Here is a 27874-nt window from a genome sequence, read left to right as displayed (position 1 = left end):
TGAAAAATAATTAGAAAACTTTAATGATGTTGTTTACATAATAAAAACATAAAATCTTTTAAATAAGGTACATTCAATTTCTCAGCGCATCTAATATTCAGATAATTTATATTTCATACAGTTTCCAACATTAAACAATTGACTAAATAATGTACTTTCTATAAAATGATATTATAGCTTATATAGGTAAAATTGTATTACCAAAACACTCCACACAGCAAGAATGGCAATACCTATTAGGAAATGCTACAAACTTACCATTAAAAATATATTTTATCTCTTTCATTTGTCATAATAATAAACAGAATATATGTTTTTTTTTCTTTCTAAAATTAAGTCTTACACAGTTTCCCTTTAGGATGATAATATGTACAAACCTTATATCTGAAAGAATATAAATAGCAAATACTATAATAGTGTTGTAGATATATTAGTACTTTTACAGAAAAAAAAATATGGCTTTCTAGTAAAAGCCTATAGACAGCTGAAATCTCAAAGCTATTTAAGTTAGACATTCCCATATTTAGTAAGGCACAATAGAGTCTAGTTTCTTATTTCCAGTTGAATTACTGCAACAGCAATAAGGGAAAATAAAGTCAGTAGATACTGGACCAGATCTGTCAGTTGGATAAACTATTTGGGGTTTATTGAACTTTTGGGGGAGACGTTAGTTCTTTCTCCACACCATAGTTTCTTCCCATGCCCTGGGGCCAAAGCTTGTCCTTGGTGATGAGAAAGAAATCATTTTACCCCCCTCAAGTGCCTGAGAAACAGTTTACTCATCCATCGGATCTGGTCCATTGTGAGGAAACAGCCCAATGACCATTTCCGGTTATAAGCAGCTTACTTTTACTGATTGGACCTGGTTCCCTATCATTTCTAAAAATAGCTTCTGATACAATTTGTACATCGTAAAGCTGTGAAGGAACCTGATGGTCTTCTTCAGACTCTGAGTGACAGTTTTGGGAAAGTGGTATGTTTTCAAGTGCTTTAGTGCGTGCATTAGGCCCTTTAGAGTGTCTTGGTCGCCATTTTTTATTCTCCACAGGCTGAGCAGCTTCAGTAACTGCTCATTTGATTTGCATGCCTTCATTGTTTTTTCAATGTCTTCTGTCATGACTTTCTTCCCTGGCAAGCTTTCCATCAAGCTGCAGAGCTGTTCGAAGGTGAGATTTGTGTGCCCGATGTGTTTCTGCACACTGTTTTCACAGAGGTCGATATCTGCATAGACCAAAAGCACAAAGACACGTTCACATCATGTATATTCTTCTAATGACACCAGCAAACTACACTGAGGCAATGGTTCGCCAAGTTCCATAACTTTGAGGATACCGTTTTCCTTTATTTCGGGGGGAGGGCTTAAGTGATGCTAGTTATTTCTAAGAACTGAGATAAATATTACTTTGTGTTATAATAAGATCATATGCTATATATATTCTGACAAAGCTTTGTGAAAAGGCTTCATTTTGAAAATTACCAGTAGCAAATTACAGACAAATCATTCTCAGTTTTCTGAAAAAAAATGTTTCAGAATACGATGTCAGAGGGGTAGTAGATTGGGGAAGGGGGGTTATCACTTTGTGAGGGGTGTAAATGCCTAACTATTACATTGTTTTGTACACCTGAAACTATAATACAAAAAATGTTTGAGAAATTAAAGCTATAACATTTCAGATAAACAAAGTATTCAAGTTAGTTATTTTGTAATACAAATTTTCATTAGTTGATATCTGTCATATGTGATATTTGAAAAGTTTGTTGCTTCAAATGGTTTTTAATAAATAGCACCAGAGGCTCACAACAACAGAGGAGAAGCTCAAAAACCCAATAATATGAGGCTGAGGAACAGGATGATACACACAGCCTAGAGAATATTTCAGTAATGAGCTAAGATAGAAACATAAGTGGGAGTAACTAATGTTTCTATTAACGACATGAGTCATTTAGTATCTGTGAGCCCTAAAGCAAGTCAGTTCATCTTTCTGGGCTGAAATGTCCTCATTTATAAAATAGGGATTTGGTCCTTTCCCATTCTAACAGTCTCTGATTCTCTACTTCCCTTTCTTTTTGCCTCAGGGCTAACTGTATTTACAAAGAATACATTTTGTTTGGCAAAAACAACAAAAACAAAAAACAACAACAACAATAATAACAACAAAACAACCAGAAGTTTACTCTTTGCACAAGTGAAAGCATTCAGCTGTCAAAGATGTCAGTCTCCTAAAATATGTTGCCTCAGTTTCAGGTGTCGGTACTTTTGGGTAGTATAGGACCCTTCAGTCACTTCACTATGGGGAAGAGGAGATTGGCTTTCTCAGTGACAGTGTCTGCATTATGAAAAGCTTCCCCCATTTTTTTTTTCTGACACATCCTCCGATTGTTAATTGAAGACTCTTTCCACTGTTTACAGTCCACACTGTATGAAATTTACTTTTCTCTTTACACACACACACACACATACACACACACACACACATTCACACTCAGTCACTGTTTCTAAAGGAGATTCTTTATAAAATTCTGATAAAACATGAGCATGCTTGGTTTTAACTAGCCCTTTTCTCTAAGAAGCTCAAACACTTTACAGCCCTTATCTCATTAATCCTTACAACATATGCTATTAAAATGGTAATTTCTAGATAGGTTATGTTGTGAGGATTAATGAGAGGATATCTCTAAGACACTTACGGGTTCTCTAGAGAGTACTACCAAATAAATACAACATCGCTTCTGGGTAGAAATGCAAGGTAAGATTCAAAGTGGTTAAAAAACTTCTGGGAAGGTCAGAGAGGATGCTCATAAAAGTGCAAAGGGATGTAGCTTCAGATTTCCTGAGGTCTAGCCTGGTATTGACATGCATTGTGTCTTCTTTGCACATTTTCAAAAGAAGAGGAGAGATGTGAAGGAGGTGAGACTAAAACCCTGCAGGACGGCTTTGAGAACAGCATTTACATTGTCCCTTAGTGAAAACTTTCACAATAATTCCAAAAGAGGGATGTTATGCACAAAACAGAACAGGAATACAGTCTTCTTCCTGTTTTACGATTAAGGGGTGTCTTTGCTTGCTGGTTGACGTGGTTACCATACCTTGGATTATCTTCTTGACCATATCTTGGTCTTTGTTTTGATGTTTCCACAACTTCAGCAGCTGGAAAGTCTGTTCTTGTGAGTTGTGTCTCCGCTTTATCCTCTCCAGACTCTCTGCATTTACTTTGGTGCCAGGCAGGTTGTCCACCAGGACACTGAGCCAGTTAGGGGTAAACTTGGTAGGAACAGCAAACCGGAAGAACGCCTCCTCACACAGGGTGACGTCTAAAGGAAGGTGGGAAAACCAAGGCGATTTACTCAACAATTGGATTCTTGGAGGCTTATTAGACAAAATCAAAATTAAAAACAAATAAACGAAAAAATACACAATTGAGTTGTCCAAGATAGAATACGCGAAAATGCATAGTTTGAATAAAATCACCCTTCTGTTGGCTGGTCTTAGTGGGAGGTTGCCAATCCAACTGGACTTATGTCCTTTCTAATGTTCTTTTAGGGCATTTTGGGAGAGAAACTTTAATAAATATTTAATAAGAATGTAACATTACTATAAATTGCGGGAAGAGTTCCATGACTTAATGTAAATATTAACATTCTGTTGAGGTTTGCCTAGGGCCCACCGGGTAATTCAAGGTCTGTGTCCAAATAAACATGATCCTTGCCTTTAAAGGAGTTTGAAAGTAATCTGGAATAGTGTATTATTTTCTGCACATACACAAACACATCATTTACGTTTGGGAATAAAAATGCATATAGACCCATGAGCATATATTAAATGAGAAAACCACACACAAAAAACATGTCACTTAGAAAAGAGGTACAATATCCTCAGTATCTAGGTAGGGTCACTATATCCCAGGGAGTAAGTCTGTCTTTGGATTCGTCAGGCCTGAGTTTAATTCCTGGCTCTGCCATTCACCCCCTAGCAAAGTACCTGGCACAGAGTAAGTGCTCAGTGAATGATCAAAGTAAAATGAAAAGCGAATTAAATAAAGAGGATATCACAATTAGAAGTCACTACCCTTACCACGCCTTGTCTTATTCCACTTTTTAGGTAAGAAAGCAGAAGGGCTAAATGACTTGGCTAAGATTTCGATTACACGGTGAAAAACATGTAAGAACTGGGTTGAAACCTTAAATCTTCCAATCCACATTCCTATGCTTCATCTGCTTCTGTGTTGTGCAAATAGATGTTTAGTGAGAGTCCAGCTGGTCCGTGATGTTTTCTGGCTAAATGCTAAAAGGCAGATTATCCTCGGTGTAATGAGTCCTTGGTAGAAGGTGTGAGATTAGCATAGTGGTAGGAGTGGCAGTGTGAGGACACCAATCTGATTAGTGTCATCACCCACATGGAATGCATTCAGATAACTTCAGCTTGGAGGTGGTGACCCTTCCTGTGTAGAGTTTAAGCCAGCAGGACGAACTTGGAACTTCTGTGTAATCGATGCAGCAATACCACAGAAAAGTCAATTTCACGTTTCTAACTTGCCATCAGTTTATGTCACTGCTTCTTAGTTGCCAGTTTATACTTTGGCTAATGATATGGATATTAAAAGTGACGAAAATACGTAACAAAAAAGTCTGCAATTTGGACTCTGATAATTTGGCGCCAGACATAATCTGTACACCACCCTTTTCCCCATGGGTAAGAGTTGATTCCAGTGTGAAAGGAAGAAAGTCAGGATTTGGAGCATGATCTGTGAGAAGCTGAGGACTTTGAAGGACTTTGAGTTGTGGCTTTAGTGACGGTGCACAGACCTTATAGTCTTAGCTGGTTAAAATTCAAGAAAGGGAAAATATGAGTTTGACAAAGGAGGTGGCCAGGGGGTCTTGTATTCAACTCAGGTGCTACAAAGGCTGATATTTCATTTTATAATTACCTATTCCGCATTTGTGAGTCGGTTCACTGTTTCCAGAACATACATTGTCATGCGTTGCATTTCCTTTCTGAGTCAGAAGGAGACCGAAGGCACTGCAGTTGGTGTGTTTTCTACAGGGTGCTTTAGATGACGTCTCATTCGAGAAGAACCCATCTGGACATCTTTTGCAAACTGTATTTCGCTCTGGGGTTCCTACAAAAAAATACCAATTTAGCACCTTCTTCTCACATACTTTCACAGCAGATAACTCTTTTCACACAGTTTCAGAAAGACTTTACACTTGGTTTTTACTGCTATGTTTTTACTATTAATGTAAAAACATCACATCAAGGCATTCTCATTTTTCACTTCATTAGACAGAGAGAACAAAACTCAGCCCCTTAGGCGGTCTCCCCTCCTTGTCATTGTAATACAAACACAAGTTTGTTTTGCTATTGCCTACAAAACACTTGTGAAATGTGAGAGGCACGGAGAAGGGTGTTCATCAGTCCCGCCTGTGCTGAAGTGTCAGTAAAGTCTTGTCGTCCACCATATTCTTCACACGTTTATCCTGGAAAATCATGAAGATAACTGTTGTGTAACTGCTCTAATATCATTCTCCGAAATCAGTACCCATCGAATGCCGCGTCATTAAATTCCAATCGGTTCCTATCAAAGTTCTTGCTTTCCTGAATCCTAATTGTGAAGCAACTCATAAGAATGCTAACCTTGAGAAGTAAAAATTTACAACCTTATAATAAACTTTGGAAGACGGCAATAAAGTTGGCTGTTGGCTCAAAGCGTAAGCCTGCAGTTAAACTACCCAGTACATGGACGATGACATGCCGTTTGCTTAAACCGTTGAGATTTAAAAGAGTATGGTTGTTAAAATTTCAGGGAAGGGGGACTGCAAGGGCATTTTATTTCACGGTGGAAAGATACTTGACAAATTTGGAGAAATCATTGGTAGGCAAACTTGAACCAGTCAACAACTAAAGATGCTATTAAAAACACATACCTTTAAACCCTTGACTCTCTTATTCATGGATAAATCATACATTACAGTGTATTTGCATATGAAAATACCTCCATCTAGTGTAAGCTAGTTGAACAGATTTCGACTTCAGTATTCAAATGTAGCTTTTATAGGACAATTCTGGCTTATGCAAGACAAATGGGACAAATGAAAGCTACAGGAAGTTAATGACCTTCATTTATTAAAAATTCGAGCCTCCCACCTCATTGTATCAAACCCCCCAAAAAAAGAGCAAGATAGTTTAGTTCCAGTTTCATCTCTTGCTTCTTCTAACGGGATTAATGACGCATTGACCAGTAAAACTGATGAAGGGCTGGCAGAAAAGAAAGAGGAGGTGGCAAACCACAGGAGGAAACCTTCATATATTAAAAGCCATTTCCAGAGTTGCAGTGACAGCATCTTAGGAACCAACTTAAAAAGAGGTCTATTTTTATTTTTTAAAAAAAGAACTTTCTTTATTTCCAACTCTACACCAACTTCTACAACACCATAAGTGAAGGTGTTTGGGCAGGAATTCCATGGTCTTTCATTGCTCATATTCTGGAAATAAGTGAACCTGGACATCTGGGTCCAAGTCTCCCTTTGCCAACTGCCACATGTTCTGGAAGGCTGACTGCACAAAGAATACTCTTGTCATCCTTAGATACATGTCGACAGCTTGGGTCCTATCGCGCATCCCAATGAGAGATTCATGAGTATGAAATATTCTTTCAGGTAGTTGAGCCTGTAAAGTCCTTTAACAAAAGAAATCTAAGAATGATAGAAGTTTCTTAATATATGTAGTTGGAGGTTTTCTATAATGACCTTGCTGAGTGGGACCTCCCTCCTTGAGAATCGATAGAACTTTTTAAAAGAAAAATGTGTGCATCTAGGTAAATGATTTTTGCCTTGTTAATATCAGTGAAACCATAAAAAGTATAATCTGGCAGGCAAAATAGAAAATATCATAATGATGAGAGTTCTGTTTTGTAGTTGAGAATGTCACCATGCAAGCCCCAAGTAATTACATAGTAATTACAGGACTAACAGATACGATGGAGTCAATAAAACATGAGGGGGAGACAATCTGACTTCAAAACAACAACCAAAAGGGATGGTTATTAAATACTTTTTAGAACAACAGTGCATAGTCTTCCTTCTGTTTGGGCTGGAACCCTCTTCTTTTCCATGAGGAACTTCTCTGTGGGCTTTTAAGGAGGGAGAGGTAAATAAATTCCACTGTGGTGCCACAAAATAAAATGAGTATCTTTGTCCTTAGTCCTCTGGCTGCCAGCTTACTTCACTCTACAAACAGATTTCCATGCTTATGTGAGAAAAATCCTTGCTATTTCCATACTTTTTCAAAACTTTAGTTTCCAAGCTGCATAGTCCCTTAGTTATTTTTTTTACATATACAACTTACTAAATTGAATTAAATGGATTTGTTTTTGTTGGATGGGCTTTCCCCCCTACAACTTGGCTTAGCTTTTGAGTCCCCGAGTATCATCCAACAAAAACACGGAAGTATCATGAATTGCTCCCTCAAATATTCATACTAGAGGCATTTTAAGGCACTCTCGTGCAATTTGCACCATCTGTGATTAATATGACAAGATTCACAGCTTAGGAAACAATAGATTTCAAATTTTGAACATTTCCTTTTATGCCTGTAAGCTTAAAGTATTTGTCATCGAATAATTTAGACTTTGTATATCACAACTTCTGCAAGTTTTAAAATAGTTACAAATACTTAGCATCTGCTAAACCAGTGGTTGTTAGCCAGGGGTGGCTTTGCCATTAGGGGACAATTGGTCATGTCTGGAGACAATTTTGGTTGTCACAGCTGGGGGAGGGGTGGTGTTAGCACCTAGTGGCTGCTAGATGAGACCGAAGATGCTGCTAAATACTTGACAACGCACAGGACAGCTGCCCACAAAAAGAATTGTCCAGCCCCAAGTTTCAATAGTGCAGAGGTTGAGAAACACCGCTTCAAAGTGACTAACCAGCATCTATACTGATTACTACTTCCTCCAGAAAAGTAAGCGAATTACTCTTTATGTTCCCAAGCTATGAGATGATACAGATGACACCGAGCCTTTGTCAATGTGGTAGAAAAAAAAAAAAAAATGTGGGTTGCAGCTTTTAAAAGGTTCAAGGCACACTGGCCTTAACCGATGCTCTTCAAAATGCAAAACGAAAAAGTGCTTGATGCGTAGACAAATACTGACACGTGGCTTGACAATCTGTTTTGTCAAAGATAAAAATAAGCTCACTGACGAGATATTGCTACAGCTTTTATCCTCCCAGACACTGAGCTCCCATGCCAAAGGAAGAACTAGCTTCATTTTTTATAATGAAATGCCTTTCCTTTACCCATTCTCATTTTTTGCATAATTAATTATAACTGCTCATTGTTAGCACTCCAGAGCCTCATTATTATCAGCGTAATTACTCTCTTGGTATCAATTAAGATTTCTGATGTTTGTCAGAAAGCACTGCAGTTTGAAGCTGGCCATGCTGAAGTGAAACATAGATGTACAGGTCAACTATAAACAGTGCAACTCAGAGTGTGTCCCTTTAAAAAAAAGCAATCCATCATGCATCTCATTAGAGAGCAATTTGCTGCATTTGAGATTTGTCATGAAATTGCCCTGTAGTCACAGAGTCTTCCCCTGAGAAATGGTCCTTTGGCAGTGGTCCAGACACATTGCACGTCCCTAGCAGCTTCCATTACTTTTGCAATTTGCTATCCTGTAATGTCATCAGACAAAAGTGTTCCCTTAAACATTCCCTACTAGACTTGGTAAGATTCTAATTCTTTGGGGCGCATGTTGAAAGCTGATACGTACCAGCTTGTAGCACTCCAAATCCAGGGGGACAGCTCCGGTGCTTCAGGCAGAACTCGACCTCGAGGTAACGCCCCTCTTCGCACTCGCACACGAGGTTCTGGGTGCGATTGCAGTTCTGCTTGACATACTGCAGCTCCTTGCACACGGAGTTGCAGTACAGACACTCGTCACTGGTGTGCCAAGTGTCTGTGTAGTAGTTGTCAGGACAGGGGGCACACACGGTCTTCCACCTCGCTGTACAGTGTTGCTTTAGGTAGGTGCCAGGAGGACATTTGTCACACATAAGCTGACGAGAGGTTTCTGGGTCATAATGAAGGTACTTGGGAGGAAATGTTTCCTGGGTGGTCCATTTAATGGAAACGTCCAGGAACTAGAAGAAGAAAGGGAAAGAGTGGCATGTTAGCCTTGGAATAGGGTGGTGCTGTGCACAGGCATCTTTAGACTCCAGGACGTTTATGATCTGAAGCCTCATGACCTTCCTGCCTACCGGGCTGCACACAGAGTAAGTTTAGAGGTCGTAATTCTTGCCTCTGTGAGCTCAATCTCAAAGACCAAGATGGCGATGGCAGCACACTTATTAAGTAAATCCAGCTCATAAATGAATGGAGTAGAAAGCTCATCAGAATAGAGATGACTGCAGTTAGATGTACCACTAAGTAAGCCACGTGGCCTCAGAGACACTTTATCTCCTGGGACTTCGGGATTATCTCTAGGTGATTGAGTTGGATGAACTAGTGGTTTTCAGAACAGCTACACCAGATGCCTTGGTAAAAATGTAGATTCCCGGATCCACAGCCTTAAACATTCTGATTCACTAGAGATGGAATTGGGGTTAGGGATTTAAGGAAAACTCCTGCAGTGACCCTGATGTATAGAGTCCACAAGCAATAATTATCCTTTTGTTCATTCACTTGACGAATAGTTATTGAGTCCTTAATATGTGCCAAGCTCTGTCCTGGGCCATCGGGAGACAGCAGGGAATGAAACAGGCAGGAAACCTGATCTTGTGGAGTTCACAGTCCAATTGGGGGAGTAAAAAAATAAATAGCAAACTACAGATAAATTACATGTTAGAAGGAAAGTGTTGTAAAAAATTTTTTTTAAAAAATAAGCAAAAGAGATTGGACTCATGGAGGTGAAGGTGGGGAGATTACAGTATTTAAATGGGGCGGTCACAACAGCCATGTTTAGGACTAGCTCTCTCCTTTTTAGGTGACCCATTCTCAGAGTATATGATTCCAAACATAGAGTGAAGAACAGAGTTGGCAATGTGGGAAGGTTGCATGATTCCATAACAATCATCCTTATCACTCCTTCATTCATCCCACAGATACGCGTTGAATGCAGACAGGATATACCCGGAACATGCTCGTGAGTAAGACACGCTCCCTGTCCCCGTGGAGCTTGCAACCCACCAGAAAGATTCCTAGAATTTTAAGACTGATGTTTCCTCCGACACATCACAGGGCCCAGGCTTGACACTCCTATGTCAATGATATCTAGAAAATTAAACGACCACCTCTTTTCATGTTAACTGGGAAAAACTTCAGGGAGCAGGCAGGGTTTCAGAAGTTTCCCTACATACTGCAGGAAAACTGCTATACAGCAAGAGATAGAGGATTTTGCGGGCAGGGGTCCTGCTTGGGAGGACAGATCCGATGGGGCATTCCTTCTTGTATTCTAAATCTCAAAGGGTCTTGAGGTAGTGTTTCACACGAATTACAGGAGACACATGCTCAGAAGAAACAGTGTCCTATGTGTGTAGAGGCGGTTTGTTTGGTTTGTATTATTTGTTTTTGGTAGAGGGACTATTTTCAGGCTTTGGGGAGGTGGCTGGCCAAGCACAATAAATTTTTCTAAACTCCTTTCTTTGCCGAACTCAGGAAATTTCACAGAAACCCCTTGACCTGGGAAAAGCATGCCAAGCTAGGGAAACAGTACTCCCTTTGGAATTAGGAGTGACAAAGGTAAAGAATGACCTTTTTCATAAGCATTTGGGCATTTTAATCTAAGTAATTTCATTCTCTTCTGATGGGAATACAACAAGCGTCAGGGCTGACTGGACCTGCTATGAGCTGATAAACCAGAAAAAAGAACAAAATATCTCAGGGCAATGGACCTTTTAACTGAGAGCAGTTTTTCAAAGTGTTGCAATGTAAGGGACTCCTAATCAACAAAACATAGAATGCAGTGCAAAATCGGTTGGTCTTTTCATAAAGACCTGAGGGTTTCTGGGGAAGATGTACTTGAATATCCCTGGGGTTCCTTATTGTCTCAGTTGGAGTGCGTCAGCATTAGGAGAAAGAAATGGACCAGTATTTGGTGAAAGTTCTGGTTAGCTCTGGATCTTTCAGAACTAGATGGAATCAATTCATTCACTCAGCACACACTTATTGAGTACCCACTGTATACCAAGCATTGTAGGAGAAACCTAACATATGGCAGTGCACAAAACAAAGATGGTCCTTCTTTCAAGGAGCACACAGTGTAGTGAGGGGGCAGACAGCAGAGAAGTGAAGAAATAAGTAATTATAAATAACGATCAGTGTTTTGAAGGAAACAAAGCAAGATCCAATGACTTTGTTGCTTCTTGGTCATTTGAATATATGATGCTGCATCTTCCAAGGCCCCCCGTGTGGATTTGGCACAAATATTTCTAAAATCATCAATGCTAGGAAATTGAGTTTTCCTGGTGCAACTTGCAAAGATAAGAAAAGCCACGAGAAATGCTTTTTTTCTCTTGCCGTTTACTTTTGAGGGTTCTGTTGCTTTCAGGAGGCCTGGTCCAGAGGTGCAGAGGGACGCCTTTGTCTTGCATGCTACCCATCCTGGTAGGACTAGCAGTGAGGCCTCCTCCAGCCCAGCTTCCCATCATTCCCCCTTCCCCATTTCAGTGTGGTCGGCAGCGTGTACTTGTTCACCAGTGCCGGCCGACTGTCTTCTCCCTCACCGAGAAGTGGTGGAGATGGGCTGGGAAAACCTCAAGATGGCACCTCTATTCCTCACTAGAAGGAGCCACACAAATCCAAGATCAGACCAAGAAGGCTGAATCAATTTGGATTTTTCTAGGCAATTGGACACGACCCTGTTGCTTTCCTGAAACTATGCTATGGAAATTAGTTGCCATTTCTTCAAAATACAGGGAAGTTGAGGTGAAAGGAACCCACAGAGAAAAAAATTAAATAAGGTTAACCTAAGGATGAGAGAGCAATTGTATTAGTGAAGGTAATTTCTCCACGGCCACTGCATGGAGTTATCATATATATATATATATATATATATATATATATATATATATATATATTAAAAAATCAGAAATCCTTGAGGAACTGCAGACTTGTTTTCAGCAAGTTCCATTGGGCTTCTGTGTTTGATTTGAAAAATTTCCATTTTGGTAAAAGACAGAACGTGGTGTGGCCAAAATTGGACGTTTAGATCTCAATCTCTGGTTAGCCCCAATTCCCACATAGAATTTCTTGAACTAGTTACTGTACAGAAGATGGGCAAGATTAATAGAACGCTTCATCAGTCCTCTCACTTACTTTCTTTTGCATTTCCGGGAAAAGCAATGAAAAAGATGCCACAGGAAGACAGATCATTTTAACATTGGCTCTATCTCCTTTGGCAGCTGATCATATTGAAAATCTCATAAGAGTTCAAAAATTATTTTCTGTGTATAATGCGTAACCACTGATGAACATCTGCAAAAGGTAGGACATGAGCATAGGGGTGTCTGCCGAAGCATAAAGTGCTGTTTGAAGAAGAGGCCACTCTGCATTCGGTATTTGATGCTTGACTTTTAAAGAAAAATTCAATGGAATTTTCTCTCCATTTTTTCTTTCTCCCTCATCCCATTTCCTATCTGTCCATCCTTTGGTGTAGAACACTTGTGCTTGAAGGGAAACCAAAAGTCCTCCAAGCTAGTGCTTCCCACCAGTCCAGGAAGTCTTCCTGAAGCCCCCATGCCTCTTTTCTTGACAGGCCTCATCTCTAATAGCTTTGTTCTTCTCCTCACCTTCCATTTGTAATGTTGGACAGTGTTAAAGAACTTTCTGTTTCAAATCCAGCCATCTTTCCTCATCTCTCAACTGTTAGTAGATGATGGTAGTGGGTGAAGGAGGTGGGTGGGCTGAATCAGTTATTTTCTAAAGCCTTTTCTAGCTCCACCATTGTCGTATGCATTGGTTTGACAGAGCTTAATTAGCCAGTGAACTGGAAACAGATGTCTTGCTCTGACCCCCTTCCTCTTCCTAGATCCACTGCTTTATTAGTGCAACCCCTTTTTATTGCAGAACTTTCTTGACCAATCTCCACTTTCCAGATTCACGCATGCCTTCCATTTCTTCTATAAAATCAGCTGATGTACCAGCAGCCTGAATTCTCAGCTCTGCCTTCTCCTCTGGCATGCAATCTCCCATCTGCTCTTACCAGCGGAGTTGCATGCTTACCAAGAGTCAGCTGTGTGTTTGATGCTGAGTCCGCTTCTGCTTGTTTTATATATGTATCTATATATGCTATAGTTGTAACACCATTAGGTAATTCAGTTAACTACTATGTAAACCAATAAACATGGGTGTGAAAAACAAAAGAATTATTTTTGTATAAAAAGTAAATGGAATGCTCTGGAAGTGAGTTGATCAAGATAAGCCACACACACACACACAAATAACCTATCATAAATTTGGGGTACCTGAGTCAATCGTAAAAACAAAATGGGGAAAACATCTCCAAGAATTATAGAATCAATTTATTTCATAAATGTTTTTCAGTTCCAAAACTGAAATGAATGAGCAATAAATTATAGATTAAGTGTTGTGAAAGAAAGGCAGCATGGAACTCCAGATAGCAAACACAGATTCCAAGAAAGGCCCAGGTCAAATCTCAAAATACAGGTGAATAAATGTTTATTTCAATGTTTTAAGTCAAAATAAAATATTATATATATATAATATTTCTTTAATAATATTAAAAATAATTTTATTATTTTAATATAATAATCTTATTATTTTATTTTAATAAAAATTATATATACACACATATATATATATATATATAATTTGTATTATTAAAAGTTTTCATTGATTTTTCAATTAGTCATCTAATTCTTAATCCCTAACACACGAAATCTCTAATGAAAATTCCCCATATTTACAAAGTAGAGTGATATGGTAATTGCATGTGCAGGCAGCAAAGGTGGGCAATATGAAGATAGATAGAATTCTGTTTTGTCTATTCCATTCTAACATATACACATTAAATCTCTATTCTGTACCAGGCAGTGGACTAAAAAATAATCTTTATAATATTTTGGTTTTTGTACCTACTTTAGGATGTTTTACCATTATCAAGTCTCCGCCAGCTATAAAAATGAGTCTTAGAATGAGTAATTAACCATCCCAAATCATAATAATTAGTGGAGGCAGAATTCAAACCCAGAGCATGTGCTATAGAATACTAGTTTTGGGGCAAATCCTTTAACATTTACCAAATGCTCTCACTTATGTTATAGCCTTCATGAATGGTCCAAAGGTGAGCTCTGAAGTGCTAATTTGTCATTCAAACTCAAGAGCACAGAGTTGGGAGATCAATCAAAGAGTTCTCGAAGTCCAGATGAACTGACGATGAATTTTCTTTCCTTGTGCTAAGACTAGCTCTTGTCCAAAGCTACTGAGATGGACATTTCTCAGATAATAAGTGACTTGGCTACAGCATTCTACTGGTGCATGCTTCTTCCTGAAGGGCAAAAGAATACACTTCCTCCAGCAAGTTTATTTTTGCGTTGTGCAGCGCAGCCAATCCCACACTACTGCGCTTGCCCTCTGGGATGCAGAACCATGAGTGACCTAGTGGGTTTCCGTTTATGGAAAATTCATTAAAAGGAGCCCACACAAAGCTTGAAATAACTATTTGGTTTGGGAGTTCCTTTTGTGATCCCTTGTCATGATCTTTGCCACAGAGAACTATTTGAGGACTATCCAGAGTTAGGTAAAGTGGTCAGTTTGGAAATCATGCCATTTTATAGTTCACCTTAGCCAAGAAAGGAAACATTCAGTATATACATCTCCTGGTGAGTTTCCTAAAGATCTCTTGTAATGCGAACTATAAATCTTGTTAAAAGAACCTATTTTCTTATGGAAGTTAGTTTATTTGATTTTCTATAGTTTTATAGTGTAGTTGCTCCTTTGCGTTTTCTTCCATTCCTTAAATCATTCATTCATTCATTCATTCATTCATTCAACAAACGCTTATTGAAACAATTGCTATGCTCCGGAAATACTGCTAAGTGATGGCGCTGAATAAATTAATGTTCCTGTTTCATAGGAACATTCATCTAAAAGCCCACTCTGATGTGAAATACTCATAAATCACTGTAATATAATTGGTGGCAGAAGAGAGGAGAATGAGAATGAGGACAGGTCAACAGAGAAACAGATCAAAAAGGAGGAAGGGTTGAAGTTAGACACTGGTAATGGAGGAGAGGAAGGGATAGCTATAGTGGCTGATTGCATGGGGAAGGGGTACTAAAAAGAATAATTGAAGAACATGCCCATGAATTCTACCCATTAGTGATGTGGCATTGCCATTAATTACTGAGAGAAGAAGGGGAAAGTTATGGAGAAAGACAATGAATTTAGTTTGGAACATCTTCCACCCGTGAGACTCAAATGATGGTTTCTAGTAGACAATTGGATATATGTACCGGGACTTCAGGACAGAAATACGGATAAGGACACAGCTGTTAGAGACATAAGCACATAAATGGATCTAGAAGCAGGGCAGATGATATTACCCAAGGATATGGTATACAAACAAAAAAAGGACAAAAGTGTTAACCTTTGGGACTAATAAACATTTACAAGATGGGATAAAAAGAAGGCTGAAAAACAGGGATATCACGGTTTCAAGATGAATTCTAAATGAATAATGAAAAATCCGTTCTAAAAAGTATACAGCATGGCAATTAATTAGATCAACGTGAATTAACATGAGTACTTTCAGCTGGGAACCTGAATTTAGACTATACTCAGACCACCAGGTTAGTAACCCTGGGCCACTATCTTACCTCTAAAATGAGCTCAATCCTTATTTTACTTATCCCTGCAATGGTTCATTTCAAATGAGTAAAGGGATACAAACTTGGAAAAGAATAAGGTTCCAGACAAGTATGAGGCATTGTTACATATGCTAATTACCCAGGATGTGGGGAATGGGAGAGAGTTTGAATTCAACTCATTTCTGAAGATATTTTGAAGTTTCTAGTCCATTAGGAAGCAACACACCTACAATGTGCCGTAAATTGATTATCTACCCTGTTCTTGTCTCCAGGAAAAGCATCCCTGGCATGTTTTTAAAAATCAGTTTCAGTGTCATCCCAACTGGTATTATTTTCTTGCTCTAGATCAAATGCTTCAAGGCAGTTCATGGGTTTGCTCAGAGGTCTCAGATAGAAAAGTATTAGTCTCCATACTCCTAAGCATCTGTAAATGCTTAGCATGGCGTCTTACACATAGCAAGAATTCAATAGATCAAATTTAATTTTATCCAATTCAATAGCTATAATGAATATCCACTATGTGCAATTAGAATTATTGATGATTATAAAGACGCAGATAAATATCCACCATGTAAAGGATCAATTTACAAGGACAAGCACAGAACCTGCGATTTTCTCATCTGTAAAACGATAGTGATGACAGAATTTGCCTAAAGGAAGATTTTCTTTTTTTAAAGCATCTTTCATTTTGCATGGCCTTTTGCATGCATTCTTCCATTTGTATGTAGCTTCCATTTTAAAGGTGAACGTGTGAGAAAAGCAGGTTGTTCATTTGAGAGGTTTATCTGCGGCTGCCAGTTTCCCCCCAGAGGGCCTACCGCTGCTTCCTAATTTTCACAAGCCAGTTGTTTAGCTGAGGATTGTGTCTCTAGGTAGGAATAAAAGCAAGCGAACTAAATCTGTTCATCTATACAGACTTGATTTGGTGCCACAGCTTTTACCAGACAAACAGGGGAAAGAAAATGCAGGCAATTATGATTTATTAGATGAATCACTGGGCCAAAATTCTACACTATTTTGCTTCCCTTGGGGCTGAAGAACTGTCTCCAAGTAAAACTGAACTTTAAATGTGATTCTTTTTTTGTTCCCTTCAGAATTTTCCTTAGTTGTGTGAAGGCTTTTAAATTCATTAGCGGTAGCTTGTTTGTTTGGAATCAACCAGAATTGTCAGGACGTATTTGTTTATGATGCTTTGGGTACTTCAAAGGAGTGTTACAGACAGTTAACATTTGACAGATTAATTAAAAAAAAAAAAAAAAGAAAAAGAAGTGGGGGGAATCTCTGAGAAAAAGAAAAAGATTTTGTAATGCAGGTAAACACTTAAAACTTTCCAAGGAAGGTATGTAGAAACCTCCCATATTTGGCTCCCACATCTTAATAGTTCGTCTCTTGAGCTTCTGTTAGTCACCAGATTTGAGATGTGACATCGATTCTGAAAACTTCAATTCAACAGCAGGGCTGGTTGCTGTTTTCCTTGTAATTATGTCCACTCAGGCCCACTTGACAAGGCCGAGGGCGGGATCACTACTTCAGAATTTTCTGTCTGTAGTCCCTGGCATTTAGGCTCCGAATTGGCAATACATTTAGTATGTTGCCAGTTTTGAGCATCAATTTTTAAATTCCATGTTATTTCTACAGTGCTTTCCTTTGAAGATCACATATGGCTCACATCATCTTAGGAATCTCTTTTGGTTGCTAATGATCTGGATTGAAGCCCAATCAATATATGATTAAGGACAGCTGGTGAGAGAAAGTTAGAAAAGAAAAGCCATGGTGGTTAGGAGATAGAATAGAAACTCGGAGTAGAAATGGAATAAAGTTAAACATGTTAAACATATGTCTGACTTAAATATGGAGACATTTATTGTGTGCCTAAAACATGGAAAACACCATCCCGGCAGCCCTGGGTGGTGTGGTGAATAATAGCTTAGTATATTATATTAGGTTGGTGCAAAAGTAATTGCTGTTTAAAGGGTAAAAAATAATTGCAGAAACCGCAATTACTGTTGCACCAACCTAATATTAGTATATAGTAGGCTCTGTACTAAACCCTTTCTTCACATGCTATTATCATCCATCGCCTCTGACCACCTCTAAGGAGATAGGACTATCCTCAATTTATAGACAAAGAAACTGATTCTCAGAGAAGTTGAGTGACTTGTCGAAGGTCACAGGTACACAGGTCAAAGGTACACATTCAAGTTGGGATTCAAATCGCCCCCTGTTGGAATCTAAGCCTTTAATAGCTGACTCTTCCCTCTGGGGACTTGCAGTTTTATGAAGGAGACAGGCATATAAATGATCAACTACAACACAATGTAAAATTCAGTAAGATCTGTCTTTTGTCTGTCTGTCTGTCTGTCTATTGTGAATGAAAAAGGGGCTATGTAACAAACCTGACAAGCTCACATGGCAGGCCTGACACACTCAGTGACCAAAAGTAACCACACAGGATGGTCTGATCATAAATTCCTAATCGGGCGGCCATGTTGGGTAGTCACATCCCAGGCCGGTAGCTTCCTTAGTACAGGTCAATCTTGACCTTAAGTGAGCCTGTCTACAGTCTTTTTTACATCTAAGAAAGCATCCCTTTGAAATGTCAGAGTCATCTTCTTTTCTAGACTCCTCAGGGCATAACCACTGTTGGAGCAGAACCCCTCATTGTTACCTTGCCCCCCCCCATAGCATCTCTATGTGCTGTAAATGTTAATTATTAATTCTCCTGTACTCACCCATGTAAAAGTGTCTTCATTTTGCTTTTTATCCAGTCCTAGAGATCCCCACAACTTTGTTTTCTCCCAACTACTTTCTCAACCATCAATGGACTTCATGTACCTTCCCTAAGTTTTCTCCTTTGATTCTAAATGCATAAAAGGAAATGCAAAATGCCATTCTCCAGAGTACTTTGCTCACTCAGTCTGTTGAGATTTTGCTTCCAGCATGTCCTCAAAATTTTGGCTCAAATAAACTCTTATAAAACTGTTTTGTAGGCTAGACATTCTTTCATTAACTCTGTCTGTCTATCTGTCTGACTATATAAATTCTTCTCCTTCTCCTGTCCTGAAATGCAGTTAGGTCACACAGCCTCTCTGGAAGACGGTCCTGTGAGATTGATCAATGAGTTAGACTTTCCACGAGGCAGTGGCTTCTCAGTGACGCACCCCTTGAATTGGCTCTCCTTCCTTTTCTGCCTTATTCTTCTTTCGCTCACTCTTGCTTCCCTAGGATTGCAATGTTTAATAAGGTACTAAAACACAAGTGTTTGCCTCCTGCGCTATTCCCTAAGGCATCTGGGCGGAGAACTCAACTCTAATAGGAGGCCCAAGCATTTAATATCAAAACAACAACAAAAACATGGTGACTCCCTGGAGCTGAAGGAGGAGCTGGAAAAGGATGAAAAACACTTTGGCATCACCTTGCCAAGGATTTAGCATTTCTGAATCCCTTCCTGGGGCATTCTTATGCCCAGCAGAGAAGAGAGCACTGGGTCGAAGGCACCCACACAGGCTTAGCTCTGATTCATGAGTATTTTTCACTGGACTGAGTTACTAGATCTAAGCTTGTATAGGGCAGAAAAAAACTCAGCCAGGTAACTTATGGAAAGTTACTTAACTTCTCTGAAACTCAGTTTTCTCATCTGTAAAATAGACACTAATCTCTGCATGATACGATGTTTGTGAAAATTAAGTGAAACGTTGTGTGATTTTCATATAGGGTACAAATTCTAAGAATAGTTTCTTTGCGTTTTACGATCACCTCCTTTTGGCTTAGCTTAAATGGGTTGAAGTTGTCCTGATGAAAGATGAAGATGAGTGAACCTCCACAAAGGAAGGATCAGTTGGAAGTGATGAAAAAAAAAAAGATCCCTATTTGCGTACTCTCACAAAATAGGGTGTTTGATTTAGTCCCCTGCTGAGTATCTGTTCACCCTCCCATTTTGCAGCCCAGCTAAGCTTTTGAGTATTCTCAGTTGCATACATTTTGAATTTTCACCATCAGAAAAGGTCCTTGCTCATGAGTCCTTCTTAGAATACGTTTGATGAAAAAGGAGTTTACGTTGATCATCAAAAGCTGTAGATTTTAATCACCTTTGATCTTTAAGGGCTCTTTGCAGTTATTGTCCCTCCGTGATCAGAGCTATGACTGGGGTTTGGCTACTGCATCAGTCAGGAGTGGCTGCGTGTTACGCTGTGCCAACAACCAACTTCACAATCTCAGTGGCTCAGTAATCACAAAGGTTTATTTCTCACTCATGCTACATCCCTAGTGGGTCCACTGAGGGCTGTTAGCGTTGCCCATTGCCCATGACCTAGGATGATACAGCAACTGATGTCTGGAAATTGGCTGGCTTGTTGTGGAGGAAGGAAAGAGACAAAATGTTGGGGGTCGTATATTGGCTATGAAGTGCTCTCATTGGGAAGTGCCTTATTGGCCAGAGCTATTCACACCATCCCACCCGCCTCCCTGCCCAGAAAGGAGGCTAGAATACAATCTTACCAAGTTTCTGGAAGGGAGGAGAGCTGAGCACAATTTACAAACAGCTTTAGCAGTTACGTCATCGTTCACTAAACATCATTCATAGTTTTCAGTTGACATTTCTTGTAGCACAATCTAGTTGATGTCTTTCTTTTTACAGGGTATTAGAAGGACAGACAGGAAACAGAGCGTGTGGGCGCAGACGTTTCAGTCTGTCAGCCAGGTGAGGTATTCAAGTGTAGTGTTTAATGTCCACTCCAACCTACCCATTATCATGCTTATTCCGCTCCACGGTGTGACATTTATTCCAAAGAGAGGTATGCAATTGTCATACTTCCCTGTGGACACAAATTCAAGGAAAATTCTGTTCAATGAAAAAAGGAGATTGCTAGTGACCATGCTCATCCTTCTTCCGTAAGTCCTGAGGGAATGTCTGGGAACTTCTTCTAGGTGTAATGTAAAAAATAGGCACATTAATGATTTCTATGCATCCTAAAGACAGTCCTTGTTTCAGAATGGGACACGAGGTTTTGGTTTATAAAAACTAATCTCTGATCCTAAAGCAAATCTTAGCACTTAAAAGTACTAAGCAGCTTCTTTTGTGATCACATTGATATAAACAGAATTTCTTATGCATGAAACCAGTTGGGCAGAAGAGACTTGGATAACTGCAGCAAAATGGATTAAAACCAAAAACAAAACACAAAAACATTCCTTCGGGAATAAGTAAGTTTGATTTAACTACTTATTTGAAAGCTTCAATATTAATGTTAAATTTAAATATATATTTAAGTATTTAAGTACTTATTTAAATAAGTCTGAGTTTTGCACGTTTGGGATATTAAATAGTATACCGTATAATCAATCTTTTTTTTTTAAATTCATTTTTTCAGTGACTAAAGCTTAAAGCTGCAGCAGACCATATCACCTGGTCCAACACCCCTATTTTAGAGCTGAGTAAAGGAAGACCACAGTCACTGACTACTATGGCAGAACTGAGAAATTAGATCTCTTTGCTGTTGCAGAGGTCGTAGTGTTACTATGTCCCACAATTGAATTCTTAAATTACATTTCTTTTTGTTGTTGGTGGTGTTGGTGCCAATTCATGGTAAGGGGCACTTTCAAAAGAATAAGGTCCTGCTGTTCATATCATCTAAGAATAAAAGATAGCTTTTTTTTTTTTGAACAAGAAAGTAACATTACTACTATGTGGCAAGAGAACTGAGGTTTTGGGATCAAAGACCAGAGGAGAAAATTGAATTTACCAAAGGCAGTCACAAAGCTTAGATAAATTACTGTCTCGTTTTAAATCTAAATTCATCTTGACATCTATTTTCCTATTTTAGAGTTGATTATTTAAGAGGCACTTATAGAAAATACTTTCACAGTGCAGACTCAATTGAAGTGAAAATCCTCAGGCTATTCGTTTCATTGTTATAGAAAATGCTTCAAGGAAATTAAACCATGTTTTCACAGTATTAAAACTATAATTTAGGGAGATACTTTTTTTTTTTTTTTGTAATCACCATGAGAAAGTAATAAATTAAGCCTGTTAGGAGCACGTTACTTTTTTTAGAAGAGCGTCAGGAATGACGTTGCACTTCTTCCTACATCTTCTGTCCCTTCCTGGTCAGGTGGATTCAGGTGCTTCTGCGAAATTGGGGCGAAAATATATCTATCCAAAACTTGGCAAGTTATGTCACCTTGTAGTTGGGAGAAACCATTTTAGTGTGTCTGTAGACTCTTCTGGGCTTTGGAACATTGGTTTAGAAAAGCCAGGTGAATGTGAGAGGGAGTGGGTACCACACAGCTTCTTACCTAATGTGTTGTAACACTATTCTTATCCCTTACAACTGTCTAAAAGAATTCTTTTTTTAGACATTTCTATGCTAGTTACCCCAAAATATTCTGTGGTAGTGAGTTCCAAAAACTAATTACATGTCACATAAAAATACCGTCCTTGTATCTATTTCAAGTTGGCCATACCTCACTCTTTCTTCTTGCATAGATAGTTTACAGATGTTGCTAGGATTTCCGATTCACTAGTTCCTGCTATTGTGGGTTGCTAAGTTTTATTTTGATTTTTGTTTTCTTTTCTAAACATGGCTGCTATTATTGTTCATATTTGCATTTTGTTTACCAGACTATCGGTATCAGAAATGTGCTCTGGAGCTGCTGCTTCCTTCTCTCCTCTCTTGCTCTGTGAAATCATTCTTCCCTAGGCTTTAAAAACCTGCTCTATGCTGATAAGCCAGATTTTGTATCTCTAGCCCAGGCGAGAATTCTCCTGAGCTCCAAACTTTTTTGAATCTAAATGCCTACTTGACATCTCCATTGGCACATTTTACAAACATATAAAATATATCAAACCAGAAATGAACACCTGATGCTCGAACCAACCAGATGGGAAGGTCAGAAGGCAAGGTTCAACTGAGCTTCGGTAGCACATCCAAAGGTCAGTGTATGAATCCGGTTCATCTTTGTTGCTCACTTAAGAATGGGCCTTCATGAGCCTCACAGTAAAACTCTACAAACGAATATTTAAATATTGGTCAGGTGGGTAGAGTGTTACATTTATATCTTGAAAGAGATCAAAGCCAACATTAGAATGTTCAATCTCTGCGAGTAAAATAAATTCTGTTGGAACATCCATGGAAACTGGTGGAATCCACAACATGCTAGCAAATCTCACCATAGCTCCTTTGACTCAGCACACATACAGTTCCTGTCAGGCACTGTCGAGACTTGGGGAGTACAAATATGGTGAAGATGGAAATCTATGTTTACAAAGAGCTCATACTTTGTTTATCACAAGGGGGGTGCTATCCCCTAGAAATTCTGGAAATGTGTGGGGGATTTCTGTCGTCACTCTCGCTGACTGTGTGCTGCTAAGTGTCCTGAATGATCAAGAATAAGCCCAGGGCCCACACAAGAATAAGTCCCATTGACAACGGATAGAAGTGATCTGAGGAAAAGAGCTGTGTAGCATTATCTGAGCCAAGATTCTAATTCCATTTTCTACGGACACAGAGTGGCTTTTGCATGCTTTTTATACATACTGAATTTTCCAAGAAGTCAACAACATAAAATTTGGTAGAAGGTTGTACTTTACTTAAAACTTCAGTGAGATGTGTTCACCATTTCAGAAAAGCACAGCAACCATACTGACATTGATCATGGTTTTGAGCCTCAGTGTGACACGTGCTCCGGTCTTTATTCCTAATGGTCTGTTCGTGGCCATTGGACACGAAGCTCCTAACATGTCACTACTTCATTACGTCTTCAAGTGAAGCTTATTTTATTATAAATTACTTTATTTCTCCTTTGTACTATAATTGTGTTGGTATGTTGACTTTTCAAAATTATGTATATAGGTAAAATATATGCTCTCTACATTTCAGGAAAGCTAGGGAGTTGTTACAAAGGATTTATTTTAAAAGTGCATGGGAGAAGTCTGATATGGTAGAGAATTACTGCCCTATAGGGTAACATACAAATACACTGATAGTTTGGGCTTCCCTATTCTATAGAAGCAACTTAAGGGGCAGCCAAGTATCATCAGTTAAAGCCTTGAATAATGCAGACATAATTTTTTGTATAAGATTAGTTTCTCTTCAGTCTACTTCCCAGTTCTCTCTCTCTCTCTCTCTCTCTCTCTCTCTCTCTCTCTCTCTCTCTCTCTCTCTCTCTCTCTCTCTCTCTCTCTCCCCCCACCCCCACCAAAGGAGAAACTCAAGCTAAAGGAAATGCTATTGCTTAATGTGATGAGAACAAAGCTTTTCTCAGAAAGCTTTCAGAAAAGGAAGCATGCAGACAGGAGGACTGAGCGTGGCTTAGAGAAAAACTCAGCAGGCTGGTTAGTAGATAGGAGAGCAAGAAGGTATGAGTGTGCGCTTAGTGTCCCTTTGATAGCTATTGCCATAGCTCTCGTTCTAGAACTAAGTGAATAAAACATCTGACACAGAATGCCTTCTTCCCAACCAATGGAATTTGACAACGGTGGTTTAAACCTAAGAAGTAAAATTAAAGGCCAGATTGAAATTAGGAATTGTGCTGAGGGTTGCTAGGTGACAGAGGCCAGGAAGGTTGCTAGGGACAGGGAGCAGGACTGTTTTGGATTGAGTGTATGTCAGATTCACCTAGAAACTCACAGTGATCATTCTCTTTAAATAAACAAATAAATAGGCTCGAGAAATACTCAACCACTGCGGGAAGGGAAGGAAACCAAAGTAAACAACAACAAAACAACCAAAAGCCTGAAAGGTATCATCCTAAAGGAAGTCCGATCAGTCAGGCCATTGTCCTGAGATTAAACACCTACTACCCTGAACCCCTTGCCCCGCCTCCCCACTCCACCCCCGCTGGAAATCCTGTCATCATAACATTAATTCAGAGCTTAGTGTTGAGAAGGCCAGTGGATGGTTCTGGCACTCTATGACGGAAAGTTTCAGCCACCAGTTAAAATCTAGACCTAGGCCAGGAGGTTCCCAGTGTATCAGGTGGCTCCTGGGCAACCAGGAAAGAGAGAACTTAGGGATGTGACTCCTGTACCTTGCAGAGCAGGTCTCTGCTTAATTCCATCAGTGAACATTCCAGAAAGCCCAGGACCCTGGCATTAGTCTTAGGGACCACACCCCCTCACTGCTTGCCTACCAGCATCTTTGCTCTCGTAAAAGACTCTAGAATTCTGCTTTGCCACAGAATTTCATTTTCTCCCACTTCTTGGGTTCAGGACACCTTGGTTTTGTCTCCAACAACGAAACATTCTACTCTTCCTTCAAATTAAAAGTCCGTGGCCCTCTCGCCCTCCTCAGAGTATCATCAACACTTCGTTTACATAATTCTCTTGTTTCTGCATTGTCCTAGTTATTTGTGAACGTAATGCTAGAAGCTGGTATGGATAAGAATCAGGAACTTCCTGTGATTATCTAGCATGTGTCCATAGCATTATCTCCAGTTTAAGAAGAAAACACTCAAACTCAAAAGAGCTGTAACTTGCCCACTGACATTTAGCAAATAAGTGGTGTTACTAGCATTTGAATTTTTGTCCAACTGAAAACCACGGCACTGCAGCTTCCTAGGGGGCAGGATCTTTATAGTCCCAAGTCACCCAGTACGGCCCCTTTTGTTACTGTCGTTCTCAGTACAATTCCTCCTCCAAGGTCTGCCTTCTCCATGGGGCAGGAATGGTACTCGTCTTGCTTTCCACCCTGTCCCTGGTGCCCAGTGGCATTCCTGGTACAAAGTATTAAATACCTGTAATGCTTCCAGTACCTAGAACTGCAGTATATACAAAAGGGCATTTGGGCTCTTTCTGTGTGAGTACAGAGTGCCCATTTCCAATCAGTCACAAAATAAAAGCACTCTCAGAAAGTGCAGAAAGGGAAAGGGAAACCTTTTCCTATTCCAAGTGTTTACTATGTTCAAGACACCAAGTTTTCCCTTTTGACAATGCTGTGTCGTCTATAATTGGTATTATCTATCTTACCTCATATCTAGCTTACCATACAGACCACATACCAAACCATTTGTCTACCTACTATTTAGGAACTTATTAATTAGGTACATATACTATTTAGTGGAAATTCTGAAATGTAAAAGTCACTGACAATATGTATACCATTAATTAAATCTTTGACAGAACGCTAAAGACTAGGAAAAATAAAAGTGTCCCCGTATTAATAGCAGGATCATTTATACTAGTCCCAAATTGGAGTGGTTAAATCAATTGTGATGTGCTTGTACACTGGAATACTATACGGCAATGAAAACAAATTATTGCACACCCAACGATGGGGATGACCTCACAATAGAATTTTAAAGGAAAGTAGCCAGACACAAAAAAAGTGCTTCAAATCCACTTATATAGTGTTCAAATACAAGCAAAACTCATCTATGGTGTTAGTAGTCCGAATATTGGTTACTCTGTCCATGAACATAATAGGGACGGAGAGGAAGCCCAGGAAGCTTCTGGGAGCTGATAATGTAGTGGTGCTCGATCGGGGTGCTAGCTTGTGAGTGTTCACTGTGAAAAACTGCATTAGGCATTAGGAGTTGTGTAATTCTCCATGTATATCTCCCACATATATATGGTGGTAGATAAGATTAGCATACTTACATGTGGTCTTCTGTCCAACCTACCTTTCCTTTGGTGACTTTGCTGTTTGTTTATGTTTGTGTATCCCACAAACTAATTGGAAGACTTCTAAGCCTTCCATTCACTGTGCTTTGGATGCTGAAATTCAAGCATTTACTCCAACGCTTTCAACACAACAGGTAGCTTAAATAAGGGTTTTTCTATCCTTTTGTGAATGTCTGATTCATATCTCAATCTATTCCTCACTTTAGTGACATAAAGGAAATAAGTCACTGGTCATAGAATAATCTTCAAATCTTATAAACTTCATTGGTCAAAAATCTAAATTGAAAAAAAAATGCTAAATCTAGTCACAGAGATTACTTTCTTTTGCAAATAGTATGCTAAAAATAACTTTTAGCCCTATTTAGTGCTGAATTTCAATTATTTAAATATACTTTAGAACAGCATTAATCCACCAATATTTTCTGCATTATACTGAAGTTGAGAACTGGAAGAAGCCATTTTATTAATAAATTTTTTATTAAAATGTTAAATTGCACAGTGATGGAAGTGTGTGTGTGTGTGTGTGTGAGAGAGAGAGAGAGATCTTTTTTCTTGTGCTAATTATTCAACATTTCCCAGGACATTTGCTTCAGTGGGGAATGAGCCTAATGCTCTATGGTGTATCACTGCATACGAAGTTTATTCTAATAGTTTCAAAAAGTCTGACATCCCCTCCCATCTTACTCTGAGTCTAAAGGACCACTTCATTGTTAATAATACTAATGCCCAAGTTAACTAAGCAAAGATGGTCTGAACTACATGAGGGGATTAACCTGAGATGTAGAAAGGCAGTAAATAAAATGGGTAAAAATCATTCCAACAACGAAAGGTGTAGAGCTCCTCTCTCTGCTCCATCAACCCAACAGGAACTTTCCAGAGTAAAGGGACAGACACCCCAGGAGAGGCGCACGTTTAGCTTGGAAGAGCTCTCCTGTTCCAGCCTGACCCCACGTCTCTCCTGGGAGAGGGCGCGCGTGGAGCTCTCGTCCCCATCAATCCGCGGGGAGGTCCGGAGGCCAGGCGGCAGGCAGCCCTCCCAGCCGTCCGGGGCGCCAGCACCCGTGTCCCCTCGCCCGGGACTTACCACGAGCGCGCAGCACAGCAACTTGTTCATTGTGGTCCCGGGAAACCTCAGGCGCTCGGAGGCGGCGGCGGCGGGGCGAGCGCTCCAGTGGATGGCGGCGACTCCGCAGCCTGTGCAGTCATCACGTTATATATAGCCCCCGGGCAACAGGAAGTACCGGCTTGGCTTTGATCATCCATTCCCTATCTGTACCAAAGTTTGCACCTTTTTTAGGATCTTTGGGCGGGAGAGGTGGACAATACAAAAAAGCCCCGGGGTTAACGCTTTCAGAGCCGGGAGGGAAAGAATCGCTGGGAGGGATGGGCAGTGTGGGGGGTGGGGGGGTGGGGAGGCGGGGGTGTCAGGCCCCT

At 39.6% G+C, this 27874-nt stretch overlaps 1 protein-coding gene across 1 annotated transcript; it reads right to left on the bottom strand.

Annotated features, from left to right (window-relative positions):
- On the bottom strand, positions 1-27769 carry TNFRSF11B (TNF receptor superfamily member 11b). Its single transcript, XM_019714746.2, has 5 exons — positions 27525-27769; positions 8769-9138; positions 4926-5117; positions 3088-3312; positions 1-1221 (listed from the first exon to the last, which is right to left on the bottom strand). Exons 1-5 carry the CDS (start codon positions 27552-27554, stop codon positions 833-835), a joined length of 1206 nt encoding a protein of 401 aa, XP_019570305.2. The 5' UTR covers positions 27555-27769; the 3' UTR covers positions 1-832.
- Between the last annotated feature and the right edge of the window lie 105 nt (positions 27770-27874).

The sequence above is a fragment of the Rhinolophus sinicus genome, linkage group LG12, assembly GCF_036562045.2.
Source record: "Rhinolophus sinicus isolate RSC01 linkage group LG12, ASM3656204v1, whole genome shotgun sequence".
Taxonomy (NCBI): domain Eukaryota; kingdom Metazoa; phylum Chordata; class Mammalia; order Chiroptera; family Rhinolophidae; genus Rhinolophus; species Rhinolophus sinicus.
Note: the sequence above shows the minus strand (reverse complement) of the source record. Positions and strands in the feature narration are given on the sequence as shown.

Bases quoted from the DNA above. Each gene is read 5' to 3' on its own strand.
- TNFRSF11B (XM_019714746.2), bottom strand. From the start codon at position 27,554: ATGAACAAGTTGCTGTGCTGCGCGCTCGTG. The intron at 9,139-27,524 runs GTAAGTCCCGGG...TTCTTCTTCTAG, and splicing joins TGCTGTGCTGCGCGCTCGTG to TTCCTGGACGTTTCCATTAA. The intron at 3,313-4,925 runs GTAATTATAAAA...ACCTTCCTTTAG, and splicing joins GACTCACAAATGCGGAATAG to ACGTCACCCTGTGTGAGGAG.